Source organism: Dermatophagoides pteronyssinus, unplaced genomic scaffold, assembly GCF_027571235.1.
Source record: "Dermatophagoides pteronyssinus isolate colony J.1.1.1.1 unplaced genomic scaffold, Derpt_VIB-CSIC_2022.12 sq0007, whole genome shotgun sequence".
Classification (NCBI taxonomy): domain Eukaryota; kingdom Metazoa; phylum Arthropoda; class Arachnida; order Sarcoptiformes; family Pyroglyphidae; genus Dermatophagoides; species Dermatophagoides pteronyssinus.
Window position 1 is genome coordinate 2,422,013 of NW_027461531.1, and position 19,327 is coordinate 2,441,339.

General features: G+C 29.2%; 2 protein-coding genes across 2 annotated transcripts in view; one reads left to right on the top strand and one right to left on the bottom strand.

Moving 5' to 3' along the window:
• Positions 1–19,327, bottom strand: part of LOC113792659 (uncharacterized) — a 77,887-nt gene that overhangs the window by 37,665 nt on the left and 20,895 nt on the right. The gene's annotated exons all lie outside the window — the stretch shown is intronic.
• LOC113794135 (uncharacterized) lies at positions 2,003–5,879 on the top strand. Its single transcript, XM_075820804.1, has one exon. It carries the CDS (start codon positions 2,363–2,365, stop codon positions 5,594–5,596), a length of 3,234 nt encoding a protein of 1,077 aa, XP_075676919.1. The 5' UTR covers positions 2,003–2,362; the 3' UTR covers positions 5,597–5,879.

Genomic DNA, 19,327 nt, shown 5'->3' on the forward strand with positions numbered 1-19,327 from the left:
AAAAGGATTGGTGCAAAAAGAAAAGAAAGTTTGATCCTATAAAATAATCCAATCATCATTATCATTATTCATAGTCTTTTTTTTATTATTATTTACAATGAAATGAATAATTTAGAAAATCTGGTAAAGTTTTGTTGTTGTTGTTGTTGTTTTCTATTAATGTTACTTAATCAAGAATTTGGAAATGAAATTGAAATAAATTGAAAATCAGACTTTGAATTGAATAGAATCTAATATTCAATTTATATTTCTAAAATAGTGTGTTGTGTTATTTTTTTTACTACTTTTATTTTCTGTGAATGTTACACAACAACAGAAACAAAATTCATCTCAAAGACCGTTATTATGTAATCGAATTGTTGTGTGTGTGTGTGTGAGAAAAAAACGCACCCAAAATTCTCAACAACAACAACAACAAAAAAAATCACAACCATTGTTGTATGTTTCAACATTTTCTTCAGCAAATTCAGAACAAACAAACGAACAAGTAAGGAAAATTTATTCATGAAGATAAAATAAATTATTGATCACAAATTTAATCAGCAAAAAAAAAAATATTGAAGAAAGAATATTGAAGTGAACAACAACAAAAAAAATGTTGATAGAAATCATAGGCAACAGACAAAATATTATTTTTTTTTTTTTGTAAATGAAATTCAAACTCTAAAAAAAATAACGAACTGACTTGTGTTGGTTGTTTCCATATAAGTTTTTTTTTGGAAACAAATTAACAGTATCATAAGCGGAACTAATTTTGTCATCATTTTGCTCTTGTTGTTGATAATAATGATGAATAAGAATTGGAAAGAGAGCAAAAGATCGAGAGAGAAAATGAAAACGGATAGACCAGAAATAAATTATTGTCAAGCAAACAATCAAACGACCATAATATATCTGCCAAACAACAACAATAACAATTGAAGAATTGAAAAAAAAAATTCTGGAACGGACAAGTATAGAAAACAAACAACAGTCATAAAAAAAACTAAAAGAAGAGAATTAAGAATTCATTTTTATGGTTATTTTCAACAACAACAACAGCAAAAAATGAACATACAAAACGAACAGGAAGGAAATTAATCTTAAATGTGTGTGGTTGTTTGAAAAATAATGATCTTCATGTTAATATATTGATATGATAAAGAGAAAGTGTTTCGCAGAATATCTTAAAAGTCAATAAAAAATTTCAAAGAAAATGGTTTTGGTTTTGTATATCCTGTGATCTGGAAGTAATGATCCATTATTATTAATCATATATCATATCGTATAGGTATCTTGTTCGATTATGATAATGATTTATAATGACTAAGTCAATATGAATTTTCATATATATTTTTTTTTGCATTCAAAGAAAAAACTCTAAACGTTATTACGTTTAAAAAAAAACACAAATTGTTTCCATCATTATTTTCTCTATTCGACTATTTCAATGAATCTTATTCATCATTCTGTAAACATTTTTTCCATTAGATTCTGATGAATTAAAGGGGGAAAAAATCTAAATAAATGTATGACGTAATCATCATCATCAATGAATATTTTTCGCTCACGAATTACACATCACTTAAAACAAAGCAAAACAATGGCAGATGTTTTATAGAATAATATGATGGTAAACATGATGATTGAAAATAATGAAACAAAACAAAAAACAACTACTATGAATACGTTAATTGTGCAACCGAACATGACAAAATAGCATATAAAATTTGAAAAATCTCTGTTCGCGCCTATCGACAAAACATATGACTGTCATAGGTCAAAAGACACAAACTAACCCGACAAAAAACAAGTATAAAGGGCTTATTGCCAATTAATTTCAGCAGTGTTTTTTCCAGCGCGTTTTCTTCAGAGCGCATTCAATTGACAGCATTTTTGTCAAGCATCAAATCGTTCATTTTTCTCAATCAACATTGTTATTTTTCAATCATCATTTTTTCATTTTTTAACAATACACACATTATCATTCGCAATGTTTTTGTGAATTTGTATTTTTCTTTTCATTATTAAAACCATAAATAAATCAAATGTTAATAAAAAGTTTTTGTCCATTTCGATTAGAAATCCATTCTGTGTATTCTAGAAATTCTCTTGTATCTCTATCTCTTTTCTTTGGTATCTCTCTCTCTCTTTCTCTGGTATATATATCGATCTCTGGTTATCGTATCTCTCTCAATCTCTGGTATATATACACATCTCGATCTCTGTCATCTCTATCTCTGTCCTTTGTCTCTCTCTCTCTCTCTCTGTCCTCTGTCTTTCTTTCTCTCTCTCTTTCTGGAATACACATACGCCCGGTCAAAATTCTCATCTCATCTCGTTCAAAATTCTCATCTCATCGTCTCGTTCAAATTCCTACAACATGGAAAACGATCTCGATGATAACGACCTCTCTGTTAATGATCTCTCTGTTAATGATCTCTTAAAACAACGAAAAAATTGTCGTATTGCAATTTCAAAAATGCATAATTTGCTAGGTGTTCAGGGTAAAATACCGGAGGTTGACAAAGCTTCAGCGCTGCACTCCGAGTATGAAGATATCGTGTTACAACTTGAACAAAATAACGAAGAAGACGATAATGTTCACATGAACAAAATTCATCAAATCATGAAATTTATCAATCTCTACGTGCAAATTGATCATCAAATGGCTCAGGGTATTTCATCATCATTTTTATTCAACCAATGCCAACAAGCGATTAACGAATTGAGCAAAATGACAAGCATTTTTTCTTCAACATTTGGTCTGGTTTGCAAGTTACAGTCAAAATTAGATTCATTTAGTGCTTCAATTTCATCATCAATCTCTAGTCCTGACGCAAACGTTGGCTCAAATCAATCATCAACACCATTGTCTGGTTCTGCAGCCAATGTAGATTTAAATCGTCCACCGACACCAGGTGATAATGCAAATAATAGTATCGTAGTTGCAGATCGATCTATTCAAGCTATTCCGTCGCAAGGAATCATTCATAATAATCAACCATTATTAAATCTTTCACCAATAACGACAAATCAATCTCCACCTATCAACAACTTCTTAAATCATGGTCAACCAATGAAAATAAAACCTGAAGAAATGCCAAAGTTCAACGGTTCTGCTGTACAATGGCCCGAATTCAAAGAAGCGGCCTTGGAATTAATCATCAACAACACATTCGTTCCAACAGCAACTTCCAAATTTCGTCGTCTCATGGGTGCATTGCCACCGGAAGCTCAAGCTCGAATCAGAGATCAACGAGAGAATCCAAATTTCATGAACATACTTAATACGTTGGAAAGATATTATGGCTCACCAGCTGTAATTATTAAAGAATTAGTCAACAAAATTCAATCTCTTCCATATCTCCGCCTTGATGCTCAACCTATCGTATACGCCAAGTATTACGAGTTGATGATAAACATTAGATCAATTAAATTGAATGATGGCGATGGACGAACCATCCTAAGCCATATTCTATCAAAATTCGATATTGAACATCGCCGCAGGGCTTTCAACCAATCAAACAATTCTAACGATCAAGAATATATCACATTATCCAACGTTGAAGAATATCTCCGTAAAATAACTTCTACCGACATGTTGATCAATCAAATCACCACCACCAAATCAAATCGTCATGTTGAATCTCATAATACATTGGTCACATCATCAAACAGCGATCATGACGAAAATGAAATAAAACTAACTTGTATCTTTTGTCATCAACATCATCGTCATAGTTTATGTCCAATGTCGGTCAACGATAAAATTGAAGTATTAACAAAAGAAAAAAGATGCTTCCGTTGCACGGGAAAAAACCATGGCACACGTGAATGCATGAAAACATATATTTGTCATAAATGTAAAGGTAATCATCTTTCATATCTTTGTCGACCTGCTCAAAATACAGCTTCGAATAATACAACAACGGCTGCGGCCACATCTTCATCATCATCAACATCTGTTTCATCAAATTCATCGACAGTAATTAATGACGAAATCAAATCAATTAATACAGCTTTAGCAATGACTGATAGTTCTATTCAATATCTACAAACTTTAACAACAAAAATCAACAACATCAAAGCACGTGTCATCTTCGATGGCGGCTCACAAGTATCGTTTATATCAAGTAAGTTAGTAAAATTATTGAATCTTCCAAAATTCGAAGGTGTACCAATTCGTATCAACGGTTACGGCGAAAATCTTAGTCGTCTTATTGGTCATTATTACACAATCATCAAATTTCCGGACCGGTATGGTCAATTAAGTAAATTTAAATTAATCATCGACGACACAATCAATCAATTTAAATTCAACGCATTACCAGAAATTGTTCAACGTAATGTCAATAAAATTTTCGACATCAACTTCAACGACGAAAACATTCCAGTCGACATATTATTTGGCAATAGTGACATAAACCGTCTCAAATTTCTCAACGTAGATAAAAATATCGATCCATTCATAATTGGTAAAACATCTCTTGGATACATTGTTCATGGTCAAACTGATTATTCACCATCTGAAATCGTTAAACGTATCATCAATATCAATAATTTTCATATCAATTCAACAAACAATTATGAAGATAATAAAGTCATGCGAAAAATCACTATCAATAATGTCAACAACAATTTTAAACACAACGAAAATGAAAAGATTAATCAAACCAAATTTTTCATCATCAACAACAATCGCTTTGATCAAAATTTCATCAATAAAAATCACGTAAATTCAAATTTCAACAATCATATCAATCAGAATAATCAACAACAATCATCCAATGTGAAAACAACATCATCGATACAGATTAATCAACATAAATTAATTAGATCATCATCGAAAAATGTTCAATTGACAAATTTACCTCATCATCATCCAAATTTAGCTCAACGATCACCATCGACTGCATCAACTGCGTCCTCATTTAAAGATCAAAATTTAGGTAAGGCATCAAGACCTGCAAAGGAATTAACTTCACCAAAAAATCAATTGACTACAAATAAAGAAAAAACATCGATAAAAACCAATTTGGTTCAAGAAAATTTATCAACACCGCATTCAACAAAATTAAATCAACGTAATTTTCAACAATTAAGCAATAATCATTATCATCAACAAAAAACGTCATTTTCATCGATTCCTATAACATCGACAACAAAATCATTTCAAGTTCAGCGTCAACTATCAAATTGTTCGGTCACAGCAACTTCAGCTACCGCAACAACAAATCAATCAATTTATCGATTAAATCAGCTAACGAATTTATCATCAACATTAATATCAACGTCATCATCATCATTATCAGCATCTACATCAACAAATTCTTCACCAACGATGACGGAAATAACCAATAATCAAATCGCATCAACAATTGAACAGACATCAACATCATCAACGCAAAGTTCCACCGATAAATTCTGGCGTGACTTATATCTGAAACAGCTGAAATTATTTCATCGATTTTTCTCGAAATACAAACATTCAAAAATTGATTCAAAGGAAGTCGTACAAACTTATCGAATTCCACTTGGACATGATATCATTAACGTAACCGTGACAACCTCTCATTCAAGGGGGGAGAAATTGCAACCGAACATGACAAAATAGCATATAAAATTTGAAAAATCTCTGTTCGCGCCTATCGACAAAACATATGACTGTCATAGGTCAAAAGACACAAACTAACCCGACAAAAACAAGTATAAAGGGCTTATTGCCAATTAATTTCAGCAGTGTTTTTTCCAGCGCGTTTTCTTCAGAGCGCATTCAATTGACAGCATTTTGTCAAGCATCAAATCGTTCATTTTTCTCAATCAACATTGTTATTTTTCAATCATCATTTTTTCATTTTTTTAACAACAATACACACATTATCATTCGCAATGTTTTTGTGAATTTGTATTTTTCTTTTCATTATTAAAACCATAAATAAATCAAATGTTAATAAAAAGTTTTTGTCCAAATTGTCAACACACAAAGTTGGCTGAAGAATACGAAAATAAACAATTCAATTTCAATTGGAATATCATTTATTACATGAGGATGTCAAATTGAAAACAAAGAAAAAAAATGTTCAAAATCAAATTTAAAAATGTTTTCAAATGTCCATTAGGATTGAATAAAACTTTTTTTTTGTATTCAAAATCATTCATCTATTTTTATAAAGAGAAATTTAATTATTAGTGACAGAATTTTTTTTTCAAAGGTTATTAATCAATGAATTAAAAGTTATGAATGAATGAATGATGAGGAATATATAAATACAACAACAGCATCAACAAAAAAAAAGATTAATGATTTTTTATTCTAATCAAAACAAAAACAAAACCTCGAAATAAACCGAAAATGTTCAAAATGGAATGAAATATACAATTTCTATTGTCATGGTGTTTTGTTTTTGTTGATAAATAAAAAATGAAATAAAATTCCATACGACGAAGACAACGATGATGATGATAAAAATGAAAAAGAAAGGCAATTCGAATTCGATATAGCTGTTGTTGTTGTTGTTGTTGTAATAAAATGAAATGTAATTTCAGTAACAAAATTCAAACATACATTTTGTATACAAACATAGAAATTTGTAAATTTCTTTGTTTTTTGTTTTTTTTGTTGGTTTATTTTCCCGGATTCAACCATTAACATCAATACTAAAGTCATAACCATAATCATTCTGGTGTAATGTAAAAAAAAATATAAAAACAAAAAAATTTCCAATTGCAATTGTTCAACAGCCAAAATTTTCAAGCCATAAATTCTCTTCCTTGATCTTTTGAATTTTTTTTCGTGTTCATTTCGATTTCCTTTTTGTTGTTGTTGTTTCATTTTATAATATACATTGGTTGCAATGGTATGAAATTGTCGCCATGAAAATTATTATTATTATTATTGTACATCACTAATACTAATTATATGGATAGCTTGTATATACACAAATGTTTGTTGCATTGTTGATTATGGTCTAAAAGTGTAGGAAACAAAAACAACCGACAATACCAGAATTTAGTTAGTATTCATATAACAAATTCATCATTGGTATACAAACAGCATTTATTTTGTTTTTTATGTATTTCATTAATTCATTTTATGGATGATGAAAAAAAAATCTCTAATTTATTAATACATTGAGATAGGATTGTTGTTGGGTTGGTAGAATTATTTTTTCCTGGAAGCAAAACTATTGTGATTAAAATTTTAAAACTAAGAAAAAAATTTTTGAAAAAAATTTTTCCCTAAATCAACAGGCCAGACAATATTATCCAGGGAAAGTAAAAAAAAAATCAAAAATTTATGAATCTCAATCAATCATTTATATGCATTAATTTTTTTTTTGTTGTCTCCTACCTCAATGTGTGTGTGTGTGTCTGGGTTTGTTGATACAAGGATAATGTTTGCTTAATCGAAAAAAATGGAGAAAAATTTGTTTTTTTTCATGTAAAGAATATTCTGGTTCGTTCATCATAAGCATCATCAGCTTGATTACACCGAAATGTAATCATCGACCAGGAATGAGAAAAAAAAAACCTATGGATATAATGGTAATTTTGATTATGAAAACTTATAGAATTAGAAAACATTATAATAATATTATTATAATGTAAATTAAATGTATGTCTTTTTTTTTGGCTGTATGAGTAAATCATACGGGATAATAACCATCACAGTGATATTCTAAGGATAATAACACGGAATGACAAAACATTTTTCTCCCATTTAAAAAAAAACAACAAATTAGCCAGTGAAAACAAAATTTTATTTTATTTTTTTCACATCATCTATTCATGATAGTAAAACCACATTCCAAAAACATTAACATCCAATTTTTTTACATTACCATCAAAATATTATGTGGTAATGTACAATGTTGTTATTATAATTTTTTTTATATAATCATTTTTACTTGGATAGACAAACAAACATGGATTGCCAACATTAAAAACAACAACGACGACGACGAGAAATGTGTAGAATTTTAGTAATACGAAAAAAAAATATGAAAATGGAAATATGATAGATCCTGAAAAAAATCGAGGGGACACACACATATAGAAAACAAACTACATAACCAACAATATATCAAGAAAAAATGGTGATCCAAAAGCTAGAAACACAGTGAAATTTGTGAGCCATAAAAAAAATTGTTAATTTTTCTATGTTTTTTTCTTTCCTTGGTTCTCTCCTTTGATTAGTTGGTCATACGGTCGGTCGGTTATTATTTATCCGTAATAATGATTATCATTAACATTATTACTATTATTAACCACGTTATTATTATTATTTTTTTCTACATATTCTACCATCTCTCTCACTTTATCTATTCACATTTTCTATACCATGATTATATAATGTCCATCATCATCATCATCATCAAACCATGTATGGTTGTTGTTTTGTTTTTGCAGGCTATATATTTATCGGTACATTGAATTCAATGACCAACTAACTAATAAACTAACAACAACAAACGATAACAAAAATTCTTTTTCACAATGTGAATGTCATATATATTTTAGTGCAAAAATGATGTGTGATAGTTAGTTAGTTAGTTAGTTAGTTCGTTCTTTGCAAAACATGTCTCCTTCTCTTTTTAAACTCATTTTTTTTGGGACTACCATCACCAAACGATATCAACCATCATATGGTGGTCATCAACTGAATTCGTTAATTACGGTCAATTTCATTTTTCATATACTTTCGCTCTCTTTCTCTGCCTTTTTCCTATCTGTGTATAACAAACCAACCATTTGGTAATAATAATCATTCAAATAATCGGTGTATACCCAAAACCAAAAGAAAAAAAATGTGACGTTGATTGCACAAACACACATACAGACATACAAAAGTTTATAAATGAATCAAGCACTGAATTCCTGTATGAAGAATTTTCGACGATGAAAATCATAACTTATAAAGAATGTGTTGGAAACAAATATTAAAAAAAAATGAATGAATGTCTTTTTCATTTACTAGGTATTTTTCTCTCTTTATTCTATTTCAAGGTATCCAAATCATAAAAAAGAAATTTTTTTTTTTTGCTTTTTGGTGTAGAAAGAATAAGTTTGTGCACATACAGGATACATTCCAACTATAATCTATACTATGTACCAAAAAAAATTAATTCCCAAATGGAAGTAAACATTCTGTTTATGTGTGTGTGCAACTATCACATCAATCACAAATGTTTGAGTTTTTTTTCCTTCTTCTTCATTCACTGAAACCAGAAAACAACCACCAAATGAATCAAAATGACAATATTTCTATATTCTAAACATTGGCTATTTTGGATCATAATACTATAATTTAATGTTTATAATGGCCATCATCTGTATAGAAAATACAAGCTAAAGCGAGAGAGAGAGAGAGAGAGAGAGAGAGAGAGAGAGAGAGAGAGAGAGAAAAAAAAAGGATAATCTAATTGAATGGATAAGTTTCATAGTTGTAAACATGAAAAAAACAAGGGAAAGAAAATCCAACTAACCAATAGCAATGCAAAAAAAAATGTCAACTCCGGAAGCTAACATAAAAACATATTGAAAATTTCATATATATAAAATGTGAAACAAGTTTAGTTCATATAAAACATGACAGCTAAGATCATCAATCTTAGTGATGATGATGATGATGATTGTTCATTATGCGGGAGTCAATCTAATCATAATTATAAAAATAAATATGAAAAGCGAACCAAAATGATACTGAAACTGAAAATAAAATGTTAAATCTATAGAATCACTATGAATCAAAATGAATTTTTGAGCCAACAAGATTAACCGAAATGTATTTAATAGGATTAAATCGATTATGAATTTCAATCATTTTGATCATCATTGATTAATCAATATGGATATATTTAGATATTCTAATAATAAACAAATGAAAATTTTTGGATTTTTTTTTGTAATCAATAGATTCAATCCAAATTGAATGATCGATGAGTATTGAAAACTAATAAAATTCGTTAATCATAATGATTGTTGTATGAAACAACAAATAATAAGAACTTTTGATTTTGAAACTAAATGATGATTTTCATTCAATTCTTTTCGTTTTGTTTTGTTGTTGCTATTAGGAATTTTGGGAAGTTTTCATTATCATTTTTCATCAAAGAATGATGAAATATAATTTTTTTTCGTATCTAAAACAGAAAACAGGCATTATTAAACTGATTATGGAAAAACTGAAAAAATGAACATTTCAAAAGTATTTCGAAGAAAATTTCTATTTTTTTTTTCTTCTTCTTATACTACCATTTAAAATAGACTCAGTGAACAAATCGATTGAAATGATAGCTTAAATTAATAGTTAAACAAAAAAAAATCAATAATTTTATTTTTCCCATTCCGTTGATCAATCATGTGTATTTGAAGAGAAAGTAAAATAAACGATTCTCTCATTCCTTTGCTTTTCCATGTAAAACTTTTTTTTCAACAAAAAAAAAGTTCAAAGAAAAAACCAAATAGCAAATAATATGATCAAATGATGAAAAACTCAGCAAAAAAAATCGATAATAATCATGATTATGATGATGTATGATTGTGGGTTGGAAACAAAAATAAACCTGTTTATCAAAAACAAAATTTCAGCAAACAAACAACAAAAAACGGTTATAAATGGGTTAGAAAAAAAATCCATAAAAGAATCAATAACAAATTTTGTTTTTGCATCATCATTTTTAAAAAACGAACATCGAAATCAAAATGAAATTAGTGACAATTTATTTATTGTCTATTTGTAATATTGCAGAATAGTAAACATATAATGTGAATAAAATGATAATAAATATTAATCAAAATCAATATTATTATTCAACATGACAGAATCGTAAACGAAACATTTGACAATGAAAAACCGAAAAAACGAACAAAATTTGGACAACTCGTAAATTGTAAACATACACATAGCGTGGTGTCACAGACACAGACACACACACAAAGAATTGAATGTTGTCATAAAAATAAAAATTGACTTATTCTGCAGAATAGGAATATTCAGCATAGAAACGATGCAAAACAAAAAATATCAATTTTTTTTCTTCCTCATGAATGATGATGATGGTGTTGATGATGATGAATACGAGTTATTACTATCGGGTATTTTTATTATATTCATAGTCTTTTTGTTGTTGTTGTTATTATTCAGTTGTTAAATTTTTTACAGAATCGATTACAAATAGACTAACAATTGATAACAACAACAACAACAATAATAACCGATCAAAACGAAGAAAGAAAATACAAAACATAAAAGTGAATAGTGAATTGAACTTTGGAATTTTTTTTATTTATTTCTTATTTTTGTCTCTCGTAAATATTCAGAATAAATGTGTGTGTGTGTGTGTGTGTGTGATGGAACTGTATTGATGGTATAATAATAGTTTATTCAAAGTTGACCTCTAGAACTAGTATTATACACTAGAGGTGATATCTTTTCAGGTAAATACAAAAAATTAATAAAAGAAATTAAATATAAAAGAAGAGAAGAGAAAAAAAACAAAAAAAAAAAAAAAAAAGAAAAAAATGACAATAATAATAATTACAAGAATCATCAATAAAAGAAGAGAGAAAGAAAAAAGGAAAAAATAAAAAAAAAATAATAATAATAATAATGATAATAATAAAAAAGAAAAAAAAAATAATAATAATAATAATACTAATACAAGATTCTTATCAAAATAAAAGAGAAAAAAAAAAAAATAAAAATAAAAATAAAAATACAATGATGATAATCTGAAACAAAAACCAAGGCATGCTATAATATTTTATAAGCTTGCATGAAGTAGTCCAGTAGCTCCTCGAGGTTGCGTTTGTCCATTTTCAAGGATTTCAGCTCGTGACCCATCCTTAATTCCGTCAAATGTCTGGCGTAGATGGTTGCTGGACAATGAAGCACGACATGTTCAACCGTTTGCTGTTCCCCACAGGTACATCGGTCGCTTGTCTGGATGTTCATTTTATTTAGATATGTTGCGAATTTTCCATGACCACTCAAAAATTGCGTCTGGATATAATTTGGTATGAACTTGCATTGTTTTCGGTCATTGATGGTGGGGAAAAATGACGCTGTTGTCCGACCTTTGAGAGAGGTGGTCCATCTTTCGTCCCAGTCCTTGTTTAATTTGATTTTTGCGATTTTTAGTCCATGTGATGTTGGTATTAGTTCGTAGTCGATAGAAGCATTTTCCGTAGCTTTCTTAGCTAGCGAATCTGCCAGTTCATTGCCCAAGATGCCGACATGGGCTTTAACCCACGTGATACATATATGAGTCGTGGAGTTCTGAATACTTTTTTGTATTTTTAATGCAAGACTGTCACTGGTGTTTCTGCTGCAGACGGCATTAATGGCAGCTTGTGAATCACAGTGTATTTTAGCATCAAGATCTTGCTCGATGCACCAATGTGTTGCCGATAGTATTGCCAGTAATTCGGCCTGGAAAACAGTGCATTCGTTGGCTAGGCGTTTTTTCCCAGTATGAATGATTGCACTTTCTCTCATAGCCACGAAAGCACTGCCAACCTGGTTTGCTATTTTCGAGCCGTCTGTGAAGATGTCAATAGTATGGGATTTTTGACAGTTTTCGATGGATATGTTGGTGTTATTGGCAGGATGTGGTCTGAAGGAGAAAGGTGCTCTTATCTGGAATGATGCTATGGGAAATTTCCAATGCTTGGAGTCCCTTTCTTAAGAAAATATCTATTGGAACAATAGAGAATCTTTAAGTCAATCGGTTCTATGTTAGCGAGAACAGTTGCTGCGTCTGTAGAGATTGTTCTATAGCCTTTTATTATTGATATAGCAAATGATCTTTGTATCGATAGAAGTTTAGCTCGTTTTGTTTTATATTCGAGAACATCTTGCCAAGAAGAACAGGCGTAGGTAAGAATTGGCTCAATAGCTGAGATGTAGATGGTTCTACGAACTTCACTAGATAAACCCCATTCTTTTCCCGTTGTTCTTAATATTTGATGATATAGCCTGCGTGTTTTGTTGGAGATGAGATCAAGATGTTGGTTCCATTTATTCTTATTTTCGATGATAACTCCGAGGTATTTCATATGTTTCACGATATCTATTGTAACGCCTTTCATCTTAAGATCGATTTGTCTTGTTTTTCTTCTCTTGGTGACAAGCATAGCTTGTGTTTTGCTCGGGTTGAATTCAATTTTATTGTCTTCACCCCATTTTGATATTTTTCCAGTGCTTTATTAGCCCGGTTTTCACATATGTCGAGGTTTTCATGAGATACAATCAAAAACGCATCATCGGCGAATGCTTGGATATAGCAGTCGTTTGGTAGTCGCAGTTGAAGAAGGTTGTCATATAGAATATTCCATAAGAGAGGAGAACATTTTGCCCCTTGAGGACAGCCTCTGCTCAGCGATTTTTCTGATGTTTCTCCACAAATTGATAACTTTGCTTTCCTGTTTGTGAAGTAGCTTTTGAGAATATCAATAAGATTATTAGGAATGTCGAATTTTTTGAGAGAGACAAGGATCAACGACCACCATGCCGAGTCGAAAGCTCCCGCTACATCGAGCGAGACAAATAGACCGAATTTGTTGTTGTTTAAGATTTCTTTTCGTTTAGAGACGATGATATTTATCGCATCTTCTGTTGATCTTTGTGGTCGAAAACCGTATTGTTGATTGGATAGACCTGTTGGATGTTTGTAGATCCAAAATAGAAGGCGTTTATATATTAATTTCTCTAGGATTTTTCCGGTGACAGAAAGAAGACTGATCGGCCTGAATGCTTTAGCAGTTTGTAGATTTGAACCAGGTTTTGGTATGACTTTAACGATAGATATTTTCCATCTGTCCGGAAATATGGCAAATTTGAGACAAGCATTAAAGATGTTCAAGAATAGTTCAGGGAAAAGATAGCTGATATGTTTGATAATGTTTGCCGAAATTGCATCTTCACCAGGACTTTTGTTATCATTTTCGGTTTGTATAGCGTCATTAACTTCTTCTAAACTGAATAAAACATCGTCTGGAGCTGTACATGCAGTTTGAGCGGCTGATGAAATAAGCGATTGATGGTATGGCAACAGTAATAATAATAATAATAATAATATTGAGACGAAGACGAAAAAAAACAGTGTCGATTTTTTGTTTGCCATAAAGAATAAATCAATTTCATTGCTATCAAAAAAAAAAAAAAAAAAAAAAAAATCATTCGTTTTTTATTTTCTTCATGATTAACCACCACCACTACTAGTATTTTCATCGATCTATCTATGACAATGACAATAGAATTTTGGTCTATAGAATTTCGGCAAAAAAAAACTTGTAAAATTCTTGGGTAAACAACAACAACAACAACAAGCCAAGGCAACTTTTTTTTTGGTTGTTATTGTTGTTGTTGTCTACACAAAACAAACAAACAAATAAATAGACCAACCGAATAACATGACACGGCCACCATCATCATCATCATCATCACCACTAACATCAAACAAACAGACAAAATATCGATAAATATACACCCAAAACAAATGAATGATATTTTAGTTTGTTTCATGACAGCCGACGAACAACAACAACAACAGAAATGAAAACAAATTAAAAAGCAAAACAGCATAATAGTGAATGTAACGGGAAAAAGAGAAAAAAAATATGAAACTTGATTATATTCAACGTAAACAGTGAAGAATAAAGTGAAGAAAATGAAAATAAACTAAAAATAAAGTATTAAAAAAAACTGAAACAAGCAAGCAGAAAAGAAAATGAATGGTGAACCAAAAAAAATCGATTAATATCGATCGAAATCAACTACAATATCAACGACATTACAAACATACCAAAAGTATACTAGGAATTGAATGACATTCATTCATTCGAACGAACGTACGATATGAAAATTATGTTGAAATTTATACCTAAAATAACATAAAGAATGAGAGATGATAAACCTAACGATACTTTTTATTTTATTTTATTTTTTTTTTTGGTTGAGAAGTTTGAGGAATATGAGATATTTTGGGTAAGTAGAAATAACCGAATTTAGAAGAAATGAAAAAAAGCAAGCACATTTATGAATACAATCTCTCTCTCTCTCTATTCAACGAGAGAGAAAGAAAGTGAGGAATTCCATCGGCAAAAAAAATGGTTCTGATCATCATCATTATCATAGATGACGGTGATATGTGAAACAAACGAAATGGAAGAAAATAAGAGAAAGAAAAATAAAAAAGAATTTTCATTGACTTGAAACAAAAATACGTTATCGATAGAGGGAGAACAATTTAAAATGAAAAAAAATTTACAAAAAAAAGGATCATATCATCATCATTATCATCATCATCATCACCGACAACCGACAAAGAAAAGTTGAATAGTCAATAGAATTCAAAGAAAATAAATAATAATAATAATAATAAAGTAAATGAAAAATTCTCTATAGAAAAGAATAATTGGCACATACACAAACACATTGAAAAAGACGAGTTATGAAATAAATGGGTCGATTTCATTTTTTAAATTCAAATAAGTTTTTTGCTCACTTTTGCTTTCATTTCATTTTTTTTTTTGAACAAAAATAGTATTTTCCGCTATAGCGACACACACACACTGAAAGGCAAAACTGGAATTGAATTCTGTAATATTTGACAAACGAAAAAATTGTTTCCTTTTTTTTCTGGGCAGATCAAATACAGAAGTTTCCGGTATACATCGTCAACAACAACAACAACAAAAATTGTGGCAAAATTCAATTGGAGACTGAAAAATGCAAATAATAAACCTTCGAGCAAAACAGAATTATTTTTTCTGCAAAATTAAATTTTATTGTTGTTATAATAACAACAACAACAACAAATTGAAGATTACATTTCATGAATGAATTTTGGATTTGTAACACCAGAATAAAATCTGGAAAGAATAAATGAAGAAGAAGAAGAAAAGTTTCTAAAAATAATTGGCCAATGTGCGTTTTACTATTTTTTAAAAATGTGCGTTTTAAAGCGATTTCATTATTTTCATTAAGAATTGAAACCACTAATACGGGTAATATGATCATAATTACAAATAATTACAAATAATTATCGATAATGTCCATCATCATCATATTGGAAAAGCATTTTGTTATATAATAATGACCAATTTATTTGTTCATGTTTCCAGATTGAACGATAATGATGATGATGATGATGACAACAACAAAAAAAAATTCAATTTAATTTTACCGAAAAAATTTATCTATTTCTTTATAAAAAAAGAAGACTTTTTTCTATTCTTTGAAACTTTAATGATTTTCAATGAAAGAAAGAAACAAACAAGCAAACAAACAAAAAATATCAATGAATAATGATGGTCATCGATTTGGCAATATGGCCATCATCATTATCATCATCATCATTATTATAATCAGTTACTAAATATAGACCAAATAATCAAATAGAATCGAAAATAGTTTCTCTATCTTTCTTCCGATGGACCAATAGATGAATGAATAAATAAATATTTCGGATTGATCCAAAATTGGAAATTTTCTTCTTTTTTTTCGGTTTGGACATTGTGGATATATTTGTTGTTGACTATATATAACATTACTATTTTGTGTGTGTGTGTGTATGATTGGTAAACATCATATTAAACATTTTCGTTATATTTTATTTTTTCTGGAAAACGAAAGAGAAAAAAAAATTTTGCCAATTGCAATAAAGTTCTGTTGTTGATAATAGAGGATAAAAATTGTAGAAAAAACAGAATTGGCAAATGTAAATAAGAAAAAAAAATAACAGTGATCTGATCTGATAGAATCTATCTTCTCATTTGAAAGTTTTTCATTTCTGACCACCGCAATAAAGACGGACCGAATATAGAAACAAATATCAAAATTCAATAAGATTCAATAATGTTCATGTCAGTAGTGGAAAAAAATATGATTGATTTTGTGTTATTAAACGAAGAGAAATAAAAACTGACAACAGAAAAATCATATATAAATTCAGCTTTGATTTCAATGGACAATTATTATTTCTTTACACAAAGTCAAAAAAAATGACGAATTGATTTTTATATGTCAATCTTAGAACCAAAAAATAAAAGAAAAATAATGTTTGAACATTGAACAAGAAAATGTTTCATTCCAAAACAAACAAAAAACCAACAGAACCAATTTATTCCAAAATAATAAAAAAAATTAATGATTCTATGATGATTCTTAATCATAGAATCATTTCAGTATACAATCCATAAGCAATATACTTGAATGGATAATTTAACATCCAATTAAACATTGAATGAACAATATAAATGTCATGGAAGTACATTTTAGATGTAAGCCAATTAAGTTATTGTAGTTAAGCCAACAGAAAACAAAACGAACTAATGATGATTATATATCGAATCGATTCTCAATTTTATTGGGTAAAAAAATTCTTAAGAAATATAGATAAATGGTAGAAAAAAAGTGCTAAAAAACAAAAACAAATAAAAAAACAAACATCCACACACAATTCATTCATAGGCCAAACCAAATATGAACATAGAATATATAAATGAAGAATAGCAATGATGATGATGATGACGATAATGACAGCTATCAAGACAATGTCAAAAAACAAAGCAATTTGTCTTGGAAACACACACATCTCATCTATAATCATATAATATCTACCAAAACGCAGAATGATACAATATTGCCAATATTTATTTGTGAAAACATTGTTACAATTGTTGGGTAATGACATTTTCTATATTTGAAATGTCTAAACACCCCAAACAAAAAAGAAAAAAAAACCGATTAGATTTTTTGATGTGTATTTTTGGGATGATGACAATTAGTTGAACCATAATTTATAAAGTATTATTAGATATTTATATGAAGAAAATGATTCCAAGAAGGCAAAAAAATTATCAGGATTTCTTGTTCAAAGCATCATTTTTTTTCGCTGTTGTTGTTGATTGAACAAAAAAAACATGAATATAATGATTGAGAGAAAAGATGATATTATGATTGTTCAATAATAATTATAATCATATTGGATAAACCAATTGTATTGTCAATTATTATTATGTTCATTTTTATTTTGGTTTTGTCTTTTCTTCGAAAACAAAACGAGCAATCATTACGAATTAGGATAGAATAAAAGATGAGAATTATATTTGATTTGGTAATGATAGACGAATTGAGCGTGATTGTGGTGGTCACCAGTTAGAAACCAGAAAAAAAACGGTAAATATATTTGATTATTGCCAAGAATTACCACCATTATCATTGTTGTTAAAATGGTTCTTGAATCACCATCATCGGTTTGAATAGTGTAGAAAAAAGCTCAATTTTTTTGATGTTTAATGCCGTCGTCGTCAACGACAACGGTTATTTATGAGTTTTTCTTATTTTCATTTTCATTCGTAAAACAAACATCGATAAAAAGAATGTTCAAATAATAATTTTTTTCACTCATTTGACGGTCCTGGATGAATTTTCATCAAAGTGGAGAAGTTAAATGTTTGTGGCAGCCAACAAAAAAAAACATTAACCCGGGCTCAATTTTCAAAGAAAAATAAGCGATCATTTGCACAATATGTGTGCATTAAATATCGAGGGTGAACAAAAATATTAGCAAAGATAGCAATGTCGTCAATCTTGAAGCTGAAGTCCATGTTTTACGAATCGAACAAAATAAAATTTAAAAAGAAAAACAATCAGTATTTTTGTTTAATTTAAAATTTGAATTTGAATTTAGCATTTAAATTTGTTTTGTTTTTTCCCATTTAGCATGAAACAATATTGACGCCCAAGGCCAACACCTAAACATTCTCATTGAATTAAAACAAACAAAAAATTTCAACATTGTTTAAACTATTGTTTTATCACCCAAACACAAATGTTTGTGCAAATCAAATTAACAAACGGAAAAAATAAATCAAAGATTTACATTGTTAACAAACAACAACAAAAAAAGTCAAATGTTTGTTTCGATAATTTTAATCTCTTTTTTTCCTATTTACACAATAAAATACAGATACGATTGACAACAACAAGTTTGACAGTAACAACTAAAACAAAAATGTTATCATTACAAAGTGCTAAAATAATGATTACAATGAAAAAAGTATTTGGTCCTTATAAAGTAAAATGGATGAATGGCAAACACAACACTATATCAATCCCTATGGATGCCCCCAAGTTTTGTATATGTGTTGACAAACATGTCTCAACATTCCCTTTTTTTTTGTTACACATTCCCTAATAATCATAATAATGATAGTGTTTGTGTGTGTGTGGATAATCATTGAAGCAAAGAGGAGTAACAAAAAATATATATAGACATCCAAATTCTAACCCCCCGTTAGATAAATTTTTTCTTTGATGAGTTTAGTGTAATGAGAT

Bases quoted from the DNA above. Each gene is read 5' to 3' on its own strand.
- LOC113794135 (XM_075820804.1), top strand. From the start codon at position 2,363: ATGGAAAACGATCTCGATGATAACGACCTCTCTGTTAATGATCTCTCT.